A 14,773-nucleotide genomic window follows, 5' to 3' on the forward strand; every position below is an offset into this window, starting at 1 on the left:
AGCTTTAGTTTCAAATTTAAATATTATTTGTTAGGTGTGTGTGTGTGTGTGTGTGTGTGTGTGTGTGTGTGTGTGTGTGGGTGTACCCACATGTGTGCATATACATAGAAGCCACAGAAGGATGTTGGGCACCCTACTCTTTTACTCCCTGCCTCATTCTCTTTGATCCAAGTTCTCTGACTGAACCTGGAGCTAGCCTGGCAGCCAGGAGATAGCTGTGACTTTTCCTGTTTCATTAACCCACAGGATTGGGGTTCTGTGTCCACATGTGGCTGCAACTGGCTTTTTATGTGGATACTGGGGATTTGAACTTGTATCCTCATGATTGTTTTAATACAGTGAGCTATCTGTACAGCCCCTAGTTCTTAATTTTTATTAGTTGCCCCTTTTTGTTATTTAATATCCTTTATTGGCTTTATATATAATAGAATACATATAAATTCTAACAGTGTTGCATTGCTATGAAGCATGAAAAACCTGGAGTCAGATATCGAGGGTGAAAGCTGAAAGATTAGAGAAGCAGAGCAGCAACCACTAGAAATTTCTCACCTCTATGAATCCTCAGACTGAATGGAGGGCCAAGATCCTGTCTCCACCTCCCTGGGATTAAAGGCGTGTACCACCACTGTCCAGCTCTGTTTCTCTTTTAGACTTGTTCAATCTCATGTAACCCAGGGTGGCCTGGAACTCCTGATCTTCCTGCTTCCTCCCAAGTGGTGGGATTAAAGGTGTGTGTCACCACTGCCTGGCCTCTATGGTTAATTAGTGGCTAGCTCCACCCCCTGATCTCCAGGCAAGCTTTATTTGTCAGAACACAAACAAAATATTATACAACATTGCTACATAACTTTTACCTCCTAAATTTCTTAATCTACCATATAGCAAACATATTTCTAAACAAAATGACTGTCTTAGGGGTTACTATTGCTGTGATGAAACACAGTGAGCAAAGAAACTTGGAAGGAAGAGTTTATTCAGCTTAGGCTCCCACATCACTGTTTGTGATTAAAGGAAGTCAGAACAGGAGTCCAAGCAGATCAGGGACTTAGAGGCAGGAGTTGATGTAGAAGCCATGAAGGAATGCTGCTTACTGGCTTGCTCCCTCTGTGTTGTGCAGCCTGCTTTCTTACAGAACCCAGGACAACCAGCCCAGGGGTGGCACCATCCATAATGGGCTGCATTATGGATTAACCTCCCCATTAGTCACTAATTAAGAAAATGCCCTACAGGCTTGCTTCCAACCTTCTGGAGGCATTTTCTCAATGGGGGTTCCCTCATTCTGATGACTCTACCCTGTGTCACTGTCATGTTGACATAAAACTCGCCAGGACAATGACATATTCATCATGGTTCTCATTGAGATATTTGTGTGTAAATTTAAAAATCTTTCTTTTTATATGTTTAGGGGCCTTCAGAAGGAAGAAATTGTTTTACTTACACATGGAGACAGTGTAGACAAAGTAGCTGATGGATTCAAGGTTGTAGCACGTTCTGGGAACATCGTGGCAGGTAAAAGTTCTAAATTTTGCAGGTTTCACTAAATTTTTAGAGTAGTCACGATTCTGTATGAGATACTTTTAAATAAATCTTCATTTAAAATGTTTAATTTTTTTTTTTTACATTTATTGTATCTAAGGGTCAGAGGGCCACTTAAGGGTTTTTTCCTCCCCCTGTTTGGACCCCACTGATTGAACTTAGTTTGCTGGGTTTGGCATCAAGTGCCTTTACCCACATGAGCCAGCTTGTGGACTCTTATTTTTTCATAGCTGTTGTCAATGTGGATCCATTATTAACCTAAGGGAATTATTCCTAAGTCACATAATGCTTTAAAATACTTGTTAAAAACAGTTTATTCATATGAATGTATGTGTCTGTGTGTGAGCCCAAGAAGGTGAGAATAGTGAGAAAGAGAGGTTCAGGTGGCTGCTTTCTGACTCAGGCAGGACAGCAGCAAAGGACCGTGCAGGTGAAAGCAGGTGTGGGTGTGGTTTAGGAGGAAGCTGTCACTCTGTGTGTGTGTGTGTGTCTCCTTCAAAGAATATATTAGATGTCAGAGATTATTTACATTGAAAAAGCAAGCAGTAGTGAGCCTTAGTGTGATTAGTGATGCTACTGTTTTACCTAGATATTGAAGGAAGAGGTGAGTGCAGAGGTCCTGAGCTGGGGCTGTAGTGAGAAATCAAGTTGAATACACATGATCTGAGCAAGAGTAAGTCTGACATGAGAATGAGGTAGTGGGGTCTTTGAGTAACTGTAAGGCTTTGGCTTTATTCCTAGGTAGGTGGTGTTCTGAATAAAGGATAGGCATGATCTAATTTCAGGATTATATTACCATGAGAAGAAAATAAACTAGGTCAAAGTATAAGCAGGAAGGCTGTGTATTCTGGTGATCAGAGGAGAAAAAGTGAAGTTTAGAGCAGGCTGGTAGAAGTGGACTAGTCACATCTTTGGATTGTGGTAATGCTCTGAATGGACAGATATTTTGTTTGTGCTCTAACAAATAAAGCTTATCTGAAGATCAGAGGGTGGATAGGCATTAGTTAACCATAGAGGTCTGGAGGTCTGTATAGACAGGAGACAGGAAGTGATATGGCTGGGTGGAGAGAGGAATATAAGGTGGGCAGAGAAAGGAGCTCTGCCCTTTTTGGTAGGAGGATTCAGAGAGGTAAGAGGTTACTTTGCTTCTTTACTTCTCTGATCTTTTAGCATTTACCCTGATATCTGATTCTGAGTTTTTATTATTAAGACCAATTAGAATTCTTGCTACAGGATTGAGTATGGAGTAGCAAGTAGTAAAAGAGTCAAGTTTTAAATGCTGGATTTTTTTTTTTTTTCTGCTTTAATAACAGATGGGTAGAATTTCTATTTGCCTAATGGGAAAGAACTCAGGGCTTTGGGTTTGCGCATGAAACTCAGGATGATTTATTAAACATCAAAACGAAGGTGTCTAGTAGGCAGTTAATACATCTTGACTTCAGAGGAGAAATCTAGCCTGCAGGTATATAGATGAGCCTAAGAATGGAATATTAGGATTATTAGAATGTGAGATCACTTGAGTTTATGGAGAAGACATTTAAGGGCCGAGCACTGGCAGTTTCCGTATGTAGAGATAGGCTGGGAGAAGAGGGACCAGCGGTGAAGAGTAAGAAGGAGCAAACAGTGAGATAAAAGTATACCAAGTGTGGGAGCCCGTTTTCGGGTTCCTCATGGCTTTACATAGCAGGTCCGCATAGAGGATGATTAGGACCACGGGCCTGAGTGCAGGTGTCTGGGATGGTCTGCACTTGGCTGTGCTGGGGGAGGAGGTCTTTTGCTCCACCCCTTGGTGTCTCTATAAATACCCTGGGGCAGAGACAGTCGGGGCCCGTTGGAATAGGTTCCAGGCCCTCTCGAGGCTATCCTTTATTTTCTATCTGTTTATCTCCGCGATATTCTCCGCAATATAAATCCTTCTATCTAACATTTCGTGCTGCTCACACTCAAGAAAACTCTGGGGAGCTGTGGGGTTGGTGGGAAAATGCCCCACAACCAAAAGTGCTACCCTGGAAGCCAAATAAAGTCTAAAGTGCTCTACCAGGCATGAGTTGGTTACTTAAGAGTTGAGGCAAATTCTTTTTTTTTTAAACAACTTATTTATCTTTATTTTATGTGCATTGGTGTATGCATGTATGTCTGTGTGAGGGTGTCAGATCTTAGAGTTACAGACAGTTGTTATCTGCCATGTGGGTGCTGGGAATTGAACCCGGGTCCTCTGGTAGAGCAGTTGGTGCTCTTAACCACTGAGCCATCACTCCAGCCCCGAGTTGAGGCAAATTCCTGCTGCATGAACCATAAAATAAGGATAGTGATGCCCAGTTAAAGCCCCTAGCCCAACACCTGTTGCTTGGCAGATGATTCGTTAAACCCTGTAGTGAAGTAGGTGAAATCATATAGTAAATATTCCTAATCTGAATATCTGAAATTGCCCACAATCCAAAACTATTTGATTACTAACTTGAAATCACAAGTTGCAAGTTTTTTGAGTGCCCCCAAATGGCAAGTTGTAGTCAGAATGCAAGTACACTTAAAATACTGTGTGATTTTAGACTACTTGTCTGTGATATATATCAGTGAATTTTATGTTTGTACTTGGGTCTCGTACAAAAAGTTAATACCAAAATATTTATGTGTGACCAAACTTTGTCTAAGGAGACACAGCATATACTTCTACTCGCCCCAAATAGAGAATTCATGACAGACCAAAGTATGGACACCATCAAAGTCCAATTTAGTGAACCATTGAGTTTCACTGGGGTTACAGTAATATGAGTGAGAGGTTACTTATAAGAATAGAAATGACTTAGACAGCTGCATCACCAAAGCCTCAAAGCTGGGAACCTGGAGCACACTGCACACACAGATTGTTGGCATCTCAGTAGGTTGGACAATGCCTTTTGTAGGTTCCTAAATTGTTCTAAACGGCTGGCCAGGCCGCTGGGCTGGTTTCTGCTTCTTCCAGGCAGCTGGTCTAGTCTCAGTCCATTTGCAGCTCAGCTTCTCCCATCTTGGAGGGACTGCTTTCATTGCTTGCTCTGGCAGGTCTAGAGAATCTGGTCAATTTCAGGGACTTCCTTCCCAAAGCTGTTTTGAGTTGTTTACCTTACTGCCTACAGAGCTTCCCTGAAGGGTGGAATGTTTTAATCTTGGAAACTGTTAGACCACAACACCTTAAACACTTATCAACCCAAACATTTCTGAGTAGGGTTATTCAACCTGCATTTGTAGTTAGTGGAACTCAAAAAAGAAATAATGGAAAATACTGAAAAGTTTAATGTATGAAGATTTTTCTTTTAAATGTTGGGAATTGGGGGTTGCCAAGTATATGTGGAAGCCACTAGGACTGACAACCAAAACTGAGTTGTTCTCTATATTAAATAGATAAGAAAACCGAAGTAATGATAGAGAAGTGAGAAGCTAGTGAAATACTAGCTTCTGCCCTGTACTACATCTCATATTTTGCTGTATACTTTATAAAGATTATAGCAATGTAAGTTTACTTATATATTTTCTTTCTCTGTAATTAAAAGTTGAATAAGGCATATTACATTTAACATAAGAGAGATTTTGAGGAATGGATCATGACTATTAGTTGTATATTGAACAAAAATTGTTTTGTGACTGTTTTCTCCATGAAGGTATAGCCAATGAATCTAAAAAGCTATATGGTGTACAGTTTCACCCTGAAGTTGGCCTTACAGAAAATGGGAAAGTAATACTGAAGAATTTCCTGTATGATGTAGCTGGATGCAGTGGGACCTTTACTGTGCAGAACCGAGAAATTGAATGCATTCGAGAGATCAAAGAGAGAGTAGGCACATCGAAAGTATTGGTAAGCATTTGATCACCTGGTTGTCTACAAACTTATGTTACAAATATTAGAAACCAGAGCTGGATTGCTTAGCCTTGTCAGCTGACAGGATACATATATAATGTGTGTTTTATATCACCTATCAGTTACTGTACATATCTTTAATATATACAACATTTTAAAGTAGTTATACAAGGTGGTAGTGTTTATTTTTTGTTTGTTTTTCCTGTTTGATTTTTTTCCCCCTCATTTACAGGTTTTACTTAGTGGTGGTGTAGATTCAACTGTTTGTACAGCTTTGCTGAATCGTGCTTTGAACCAAGATCAAGTTATTGCTGTGCACATTGATAATGGCTTTATGAGAAAACGAGAAAGCCAGTCTGTTGAAGAGGCCCTCAAAAAGCTTGGAATTCAGGTCAAAGGTATTAGTTAACCATGAGAAGTTCATTTATACCAGGCGTTATTTCTTCAAGCCTGGTTTTCCCTGTGAAGTCAAGGCTGAAAATACCTTTTAGTTCACATATATAATTTTCTCTGTTTCAAGAAGGTCCAGTAGCTTCTTGGCCTTTTGACTAAGATCAAGTGTAGTATCAAGAAGTGTCCAATATAAAACTTAGATAATATTTACTGTTATACTAGGTTACTGAAATTGGTAAGTTACCATTTAGCATCTACCGTTCTATTCTCTTCTGTTTGTCTTCTTCATCCTTTTAAAAATCTCCCCTCCTTCCCATGTTATGATATGTTATGCAAGTGAGTATCTAAGCTCTTCTACAAATACAGTTGTTTTGCACCCAAGCTCATACAGAGAATGGAGATTAAAAGTCTATAATTAGCCAGACATGCTTGTTGTGTGCACCTGTCATCCTAGCTACTTAGGAGACTTGAGGCAGGGCAGTCATTTGAACCAGGAGCTTGGAATTATCTTAGGCAACATAGCTAGACTGTAGGTACCTTAGTTGGTAAAGTGCTTCCCACACGAGCATGAGAACCTGAATTCATTTTTAGGACCCATATTCAAAAGCCAGATGTGTCCTGTTTGCTTGTAATCCTCAAACTGGGAAGGTAGAGACAGGGTAATCCCTGTGCTTGCTGGCTGACTGGTCTGGCTGAACTAGTGAGCTCAACATTTAGTGAGAGACCCTATATTAAAAAAATTGGTGGGGCATGATAGAGTCTTATAATGTCTGCATGCATAGCTGAGTGCTTACACACACACACAGAGTTTAAAAAAAGAGATCCTCAGTTACTGTTACTCTTACTTATTTGTTTATTTACTCTTACTTATTTGTTTGTTTGTTTGGTCTTTTGAGACAGGGTTTCTCTGTGTAACAGTCTTGGCTACCTTAGAACTCGATCTGTAGAGCAGGCTGGCCTTGAGCTCACTTGCCTCTGCCTCCTGAGTGCTGGGATTAAAGGTGTGCACCACCACCACCCAGCAATTTACTGTTACTTTAAAGGACAATGATGACTAATAAACTTATTTATTTACATTAATAAACTTTATTATATTTATGGATATTTCTTATTCTCTAAAAAAGGTATAAGTGGCTGCAGTTATGGTATAGTAGACTAAATGCAATGTACATAGTTACATTATTAACTTAATTGGAATTGATGCTACAAGGCTGAGGTTAAGGTGATGACTCCTACATAGTCACTTTCCTTTTTGAAGCGATGACCATCTAACTGCAAAGGCATAAACAGGCCCAGTGACACAAGGAGAGGGAATAAGCAAATAGAAGAAGAATACTAGGTGGTCAAATGCAGGTGTCTGAGGGGGATTCTCTCGGATAAGATAATGAAGTTTAACTTTGAAGGGCCCTCACTAGTCAGTCTTCTTCCAGAGTCCCAGCTGGGACCTAGCAGGGTCTTCACAGGACTGTATAGTTTGGGAATTTATAACTAAGGTCTTCTCTCTCTCTGCAACTAGAGGTTGATAGCTTTAATTTCCTCTTTGCAGTCTAGTTGTCTCTGTTGTGTGAGGTTTACTGTAAACACTTTGAGGTCAGGCTGAGGAAGAGTTGGCCTGGAGATGCCTTTAGTTTTAGTTTAGTATTGTTTGTAGTAACCATTTTTGTATACAGTCAAATTCTTGTTACTGCCCCACTTGCTTTAAAGGTATCTTATTATTCTGTTTCCTAAGGGAGCCTTCCTGTTAGAGAAATTTTAATAACAAAAACTTGGATCAGTAGAATTTAAAGTCTGGACTAAAGTGGGAAGGGAGCCAGTAAGAAACAAGCTGATGTAGGCTGCAGAGTTCTAGGGAAGTTTAGGAAGTAGGAACATTGGATTGTGGGAAGAATGAGTCTCTGGGTGTGCCAGGAGCAGGAACTATTTGAAAACATGGGAAGCAGATGGTTTTCCTTAATGCAGAGCATGCTGCTACTGTCCTGACCTGAAGAAAGCTGAGGGCTTCCTAAGAGACTTGGGCTTGCAACACTGGCACCAGTAGTTGAGGTTAGAGGTACTACTCTAGAATAGAAACAGAACTCGGCTACATTGAAGGTGATTCCCTCCTTCCCTCTTGTGCTCTGTTCACCTGTACGAATGTTGGTAGGCAGGAGCTTGAGGGTAACACACTAGGTTAAGAGAAGGACCTACAGGTCTTGGATGGACCCTGATTAAAACAGCAGGCTACTTCATCATCTCATATTGAAGCATATCAGCAGTTATGCTCTGCTACCAGATAGTAGTCGTAGTTTCTTCCAGAATTCCTTACCTGCTTCCCATTTGCTAGTACTGGGAATTAAACCCAGGGCCTTGTACACACTAGGCAAACACTTTTTGCCATTGAACTAGCATGATTTTTTGGTCTTATGTAATAATAAATACAGGGATATCCAGGTAATTGTAAATGTATAGGTAGCAGTTTTTAAAGAAGCTGGTTAGTGTGCTGTTCTGTGAGGACTTTGGTTTTCTGTGGAGGAGCCACTGCATTTGACTGTGTTTAGGGCTGTATGTACTGTATATGTATATATAACAAGTGTTGACTTGTTCTATGGGACACTGAACAGAGGGAAAGCAACCAGCACTGTTGGCAGTGGTGTGGTCTCATATCTAAATGCTACAGAGTTCTCTCAATGAATTCCCAAATCTGAACTCTTGGCTGGTTTATTGCTGGTTTTTGAACATATGGGCAATGTAAGGGATCTCAAAGGGTCCATCTTGGTTTTCTTTCTATGCCTTGACATATTTATGATGTAAAGAAATATAATAGTTTAAAATACTTCTTACATCTCTCCCAGTGATAAATGCTGCTCATTCTTTCTACAATGGAACAACTACTCTACCAATCTCAGATGAAGACAGGACCCCACGAAAAAGAATTAGCAAAACATTAAATATGACTACAAGTCCTGAGGAGAAAAGAAAAATCATTGGTGATACTTTTGTTAAGGTACTTTTCTTCCTTCCTTCCTTCCTTCCTTCCTTTCTTTCTTTCTTTCTTTCTTTCTTTCTTTTTTTTTTTTTTTTGAGACGGGGTTTCTCTGTGTATCCTTGTCTGTCCTGGAACTAGCTTTGTATACCAGACTTTCCTCAAACTCACAGAGATCCACCTGCCTCTGCTGGGATTAAAGGCGTGCTGCCACACCTGGATAAGGTACCTTTCTTTTAATGTGTGCAATTCACTGTTTCATGTGAATTTTAGTGTGTTTTTGTCATAATATCAACAAAATTGGCTAATTTTATTTTTTAAGATAAACGTAAAGTGGGTGGGGGCAGGGTGAGGTCTGTGTCCTATTTACATCTTTTGATGTAAAAAGCGTGCATGTTGCTAAGCTGGTGTTTTAGATATTTAGGAATGGACCTTTCTGCTGGCACTGCACTTCTGTTGGGTTTACCAGTGACCATATTCAGGGAGTACTGAAGAGAATGTTCACATACATTTTTGAATCATACAATGTACATGTTTTCAGAAATTTGTTTTTCATGGTTTGATATTTTAATTTTCTGGTTGGTACTGCAAAGATTCAAATTTCATTAATTTTGTTAAAAAGATTGATTTCTTAGAAGACTGTTCTGTTTTTGTTGGTAACAGATTGCTAATGAAGTAATTGGAGAAATGAGTTTGAAGCCAGAGGAGGTTTTCCTTGCCCAAGGCACTTTACGGCCTGATCTAATAGAAAGTGCATCCCTTGTTGCTAGTGGCAAAGCTGAACTCATCAAAACCCACCACAATGACACGGAACTTATCAGAAAGTTGAGGGAAGAGGTAAAGGCTGTGAGAACTTTTCCATGATATATATGTGTGTGTGTGTGTGTGTGTGTGTGTGTGTGTGTGTGTGTGTTTATACACACACACACAGACACAGGGCATTTTCCTTTCCCCATCCTTTCTTTCTTCTTCCCAGTACTGCACAGTTGACTAACCATCTCCACAAAGTAATTCTATTACCCTCAGAAGGAACCCAGTGTATCTTGTGCTCATTAGCAGTCATTCTTCATTCTGACTGTACCCCACCCCGTCTCCCCATCAACTCTAGACAACCACTGTCCACTAGGGTTTTTTGTTTTGTTTGTTTGTTTTTATTTTTTGAGACATGGTCTGTATGTAGCTCTGGCTGGCCTGGAACTTGCTATGTAGATCAGGCGGGCCTCAAGCTCAGCTATCTACCTGTCTCTGCCTCTCACATGCTGGGATTAAAGGCTACTATGCCTTGCAGACCACTAATTTCTGCTTCTGTAGTTTTCCTCATTTATACATCTTGTTTGTGGCCTTTTATGATTGGCTTTTTGCTTTGCTTTTAAAAAGATGGTCTCAATGTATCTCCTGCCTCTAACTTGTTATATAGCTGAGGCTGACTGGTGACCCTCTAGCCTCTACCTCCTGAGTGCCATGATTTAGTATATATTTTCAAGGTTCATCTATAGTGTAATTTAACTTACTCCTTTTTATAGCCAAATAATATTTCATTGTGTGTATGCGTTCACATTTTTAGTTGGTGGACATTGCTCTTTTGGGCTGTTAGAAATGATGTTATGGATATTGGTTACAAATGCTTGTAAACATGCATTTTCTTCTAGTGGATACCTGGGTATAGAATTGCTAGAGTAGCACAATGTGACGGTGCAACCCTGTGAACCCATCACTCAGGAAGTCTAGGCAGGAGGATCCAGAGTTGCATGGTCATCTTCAGCTACATACTAAGTTAAAATCCAGGATTATAGAAGACCATGTTTGAAAAACAAATAATTCCTAAATCATACAATGACTCTTTAACATTTTGATTTCCTGCCAGACTGTTGTCCAAAATGCTGAATTTATACATTCCCACTGCGAAGAGTTAAAAGTTCTCATTTTCCATGTCTTATCAAGACTTATCAGTCTTTTTAAAAATTGTTGTATAAAACATAAAATAAATCCCATCATCTAGAATAGAATAGTAGAAGCTCTCAAACTTGCTGTGTTTACAGAACTGAAACTTACCCATCAAACGCCTTCCCTTTTGTTCCTGCCCTACTGCCTTATAACCACCCTTTCACTTTAAGTTTCTATTTGACTACCTTGTGTACTTGATGCAGTGGGATTGTACAAAAGTGTCTTCCCTGTGTTCCTCCCCTTCAGGATTGTCTTGTTGTTACTAGCTTATTTCATACTTAGCCTACTGTCCTTTAGGTTTAATGTTGTGTACTGTATGATGGGATTGCCTTCTTTTCAAAGGCTACGTAGTACAATATTGCATGTGTATACCATGTTTTGTTCATTTAATTAATCATCAGTGGGCATTTATGGTACATCTATCATTTGGATATTGTGAGTTTTGCTATGAACACAGGTATACATTTAATGCTTCAAGAGCTGACTTTTAGTTCTTTCAATATACATACTTAGCACTGCGGTTCTGTTTTTAATTTTCTTTTGTGGACCCTCCATGTTCTCCATAGTAGTTGCACCTTTTTACTTTTTTATCCAAAAGTACCACAGGAGTTGCAGTTTTTGTACATTCTGACCACCATGTGCTGCTGTGGATATCGCTCTGTATAAATAAACACTGATTGGCCAGTAGCCAGATAGGAAGTATAGGCGGGACTAACAGAGAGGAGAATTGAGGGAACAGGAAGGCAGAGGGGGAGACTGCTGGAGCTGCTGCCAGGACAAGGAAGATGTAAGGTACTAGTAAGCCACGAGCCACGTGACAAAGTATATAAGAGTAAGCCAGACAATGATAGGCCTGAGCTAATGGCCAAGCAGTTTAAATAATATAAGCGTCTGTATGTTTATTTTATAAGTGGGCTGAGGGACTGCCGGGGCTTGGCAGGACTCGGAGAGAAAACTCCAGTTACAACGTGCTATTTTGTATTTCTCTTTAATAGCTATCCTAATAGTTGTGTTGCTGCTGATTTTGGTTATCCTTGAGAAGTGAGATCTCTGCTATTTTTTTGTTCTTTGAGACAGGATCTCCATGGTTTTGAATGTGCTCTCTCCCCTTACCTCGGCCTTCCCAGTACTGTTTGCGGATGTGCACTGCCACACTTAAGCTCATTGTGGTTTGGCTCTTCATTTCCCTATAATAATGTACAGAATCTTTTCAAGTGCAGTTGGTCATTTGTATATCTCGGAGAAATGTCTGTTCGTATCCTTTGCTCATATACTGGGTTTTAATTTGAGAATTATTTTTTCCTGGGGCTGGAGAAATGGCTCATCACTTAAGAGCATTTGACTGCTTCCAGAGGACTGGAGTTCAGTTCCCAGCACCCACATGGCAGTTCACAATCCTCTGTAACTCTAGTTCCAGGGGATCTGATGGACATACAAGTGATGCATATACATACATGCAGACAAAATACCTACGTAGGCGGACTTTTCCTGTCCTGACCATTTGCTCCCAAATAACTGACTTTGCGACTTAATATAAGTTATAAATGCTTGGCCAAAAATAGCTCAGGCTTGTTACTAACTTACAATTTAACCCATTTCTGTTCATCTGCGTGCTGCCCCAAGACTCATGGCTTTTCTCTGTTTCATTTATGTGACTCGTTCTCCCTTTGACTGGTGACTCCTCTGACTCCGCGCTTCCTTATCCCAGCCTTCTCAGTTTGGCTCTCCCACCTAACTTTATCCTCTCCACCTATTGGCCAGTCAGCTTGTTTATTAAACCAGTCATAGTGACATGTATTCAGAGTGTACAGAAGGATTATTCTACAGCATACCTATATACATAAAATTATATATATATATATTTCTTCCTTTCATTTTTTTGATACCATTTAGAAAAGTTTTTTTTTTTTTTTGGATTTGTTTTTTTAGGCAGGCTTTCTCTGTGTAGATCAGGCTGGCCTAGAACTCATAGAGATTTGCCTGCCTCTGCTTCCCAAGTGTTAGGATTAAAGATGTGTACCACCATACCCAGTTCATTTGAAAAATTAACCACTAACATTAATTTTCCCAGTTGTCTTCTGTGTCCTATGAGAAATAAATGATAGCTGGTGGGTTTTCCCAGATTTTTGTTTTTTTTAAGATTTTCTTTTTTTCATGTTTGGGTATTTTGTCTGCATGTATGTCTGCATCAGTGAGCCATTTCTCCAGCCCTCAAATCTGTTTTTCTCTATAAGACTTTCAAGGCTTATACTTTAAAATGTTTTAACAAAGAATATGAATGCCGCTAAAATGCTCATCTAATTCCTTCTAAGCCTCATAGGAAAAAATATTTTAAGTGATAAAGTCTACTCTTTTAATTGGTCCCTTTTTCTCCTTGTAGGGAAAAGTAATAGAACCTCTGAAAGATTTTCATAAAGATGAAGTGAGGATTTTAGGCAGAGAGCTTGACCTGCCAGAAGAATTGGTCTCCAGGCATCCTTTTCCAGGTAAAAATACACTTAGGTTTTGTTTATTTGTAGACCTTGTGGATTTAGTTCAGGCCACTGAATCGTTTGTGTTTTTAGGGACTATGTGACATGACAGAAGGGAACAAATTCTTTGAAGAAGTGCCTACTGTATTTATGCCAGTACATGACTTGTTCTTAAGTTTTCTTATGCACATCTTGTTGAATGGAAGAACTATTTCTTTCATATGTAAAGCACTCTTTGCACTGTGTTCGTTCTATGTAACTAATTCATGGACATCAAGAAAGATTTAAATAATTATTTGCTATACTAGAAAAAATAGTGATATTTAAAGGTAGCATTATGACTCGATCTGTTTTATTTTGAGATGGTTTAAGATGCAAACCTGTTTTAGCTCTCTGTAATAGGTGATGGAAGAGTGGTCTAATTAAAAACATAGTAATAATACCCCAGCATGGAGGCACATTCCTTCAATCCCAGGACTTTGGAGGCAGAGACAGGCAGATCTCTATGAATTGAAGGATAACCTGGTTTACATACCAAGTTGTAGGCTAGTTAGGTCCATGTAGTAAGATCCTGTCAAAAAATAAAGGCTAGCATTTTGGAAGTACTGTGTGATGTGACACACACCACTAAATGTTCTTAAAATACTGTCTTATTTGGTCCTCTCACACACATGAAAATAATAATCTTGTTTTATGGATAAGAAAACTTATGTATGAGGGTGGTTCTAAAAGTTAGGCAGAAAACACCATTTTAGAGTTTTTACTCTTAACTGCCACATTGCCTTCATAAAACAATGTTAGAAATAATTAGCACTTGATAGAAAAATCTAGTAATTCAAGATCTTCAGTCCCTAAGTGTATGCTGGCAGAAGATGGTGGGTGCAAGTTGGCCCTGTGCCTTTGGTCATCATTTTAGGTAGGCTTATATGATACTTTTTAAAATCAGGTGAAATTTCATTGGCAAACACATTTTAGCTGCTTTAAAAACTAATCTTGTTGTTTATTCTAAAACTAGGAATGAGACTGAGGGCAACTAATGGAATATGGCTTACATTTTGCTTATAGACATCTCAAGTGACTTTTTTTCCATGTTGTGTAGCAAAGCAACAGAATTTGTGTATGCCTTTTGTTTACTCTTTTTTTAGTTTTTTTGTAAGATTTATTTTTTCATGTGTTTTGCCTGCATGTATGTGTGTGTACCATGGGCATGCCAGGTGCCTAAAGAAGTCAGAAGAGGCGTCAGAGCCCCTGGATGTGTGGTGCTAGGAATTGAAATTCGGTCCTCGAAAGAGCAATAGTACTTTTAACTGCTGAGCTATCTCTGCACCCTGCCACTCTCCATCCATCCATCCACCCACCCATCCACCCACCCATCCATCCATCCATCCACCCATCCATCCATCCATCCATCCATCCATCCATCCATCCATCCATCCACACATCCATCCATCCATCCATCCATCCATCCATCCATCCATCCATCCATCCATCCATTTATTTATTTAATGGCTTGCATAATTGATAACTAGAAGTGGTAGCTCATATCTTGGCATTAAGCAATATTTTCACTTTTTAAAAAAATTTTCAATAGTATGTGAGTTAAGGTGCTTCATTATTTTTGTTTACATTTGT

General features: G+C 39.5%; 1 protein-coding gene across 2 annotated transcripts in view; it reads left to right on the forward strand.

Annotated features, from left to right (window-relative positions):
• Gmps (guanine monophosphate synthase) overlaps nucleotides 1–14,773 on the forward strand; it is a 76,071-nt gene that overhangs the window by 45,414 nt on the left and 15,884 nt on the right. For both annotated transcript variants that reach the window (XM_059265420.1, XM_059265421.1), the window contains 6 exons: nucleotides 1,406–1,509; nucleotides 5,175–5,368; nucleotides 5,604–5,769; nucleotides 8,596–8,747; nucleotides 9,390–9,563; nucleotides 13,051–13,156. In XM_059265420.1, coding sequence (XP_059121403.1) covers nucleotides 1,406–1,509; nucleotides 5,175–5,368; nucleotides 5,604–5,769; nucleotides 8,596–8,747; nucleotides 9,390–9,563; nucleotides 13,051–13,156 — 896 coding nt within the window. The remainder of the gene's footprint in view (nucleotides 1–1,405; nucleotides 1,510–5,174; nucleotides 5,369–5,603; nucleotides 5,770–8,595; nucleotides 8,748–9,389; nucleotides 9,564–13,050; nucleotides 13,157–14,773) is intronic.

The sequence above is a fragment of the Peromyscus eremicus genome, chromosome 6 (assembly GCF_949786415.1).
Source record: "Peromyscus eremicus chromosome 6, PerEre_H2_v1, whole genome shotgun sequence".
NCBI lineage: Eukaryota > Metazoa > Chordata > Mammalia > Rodentia > Cricetidae > Peromyscus > Peromyscus eremicus.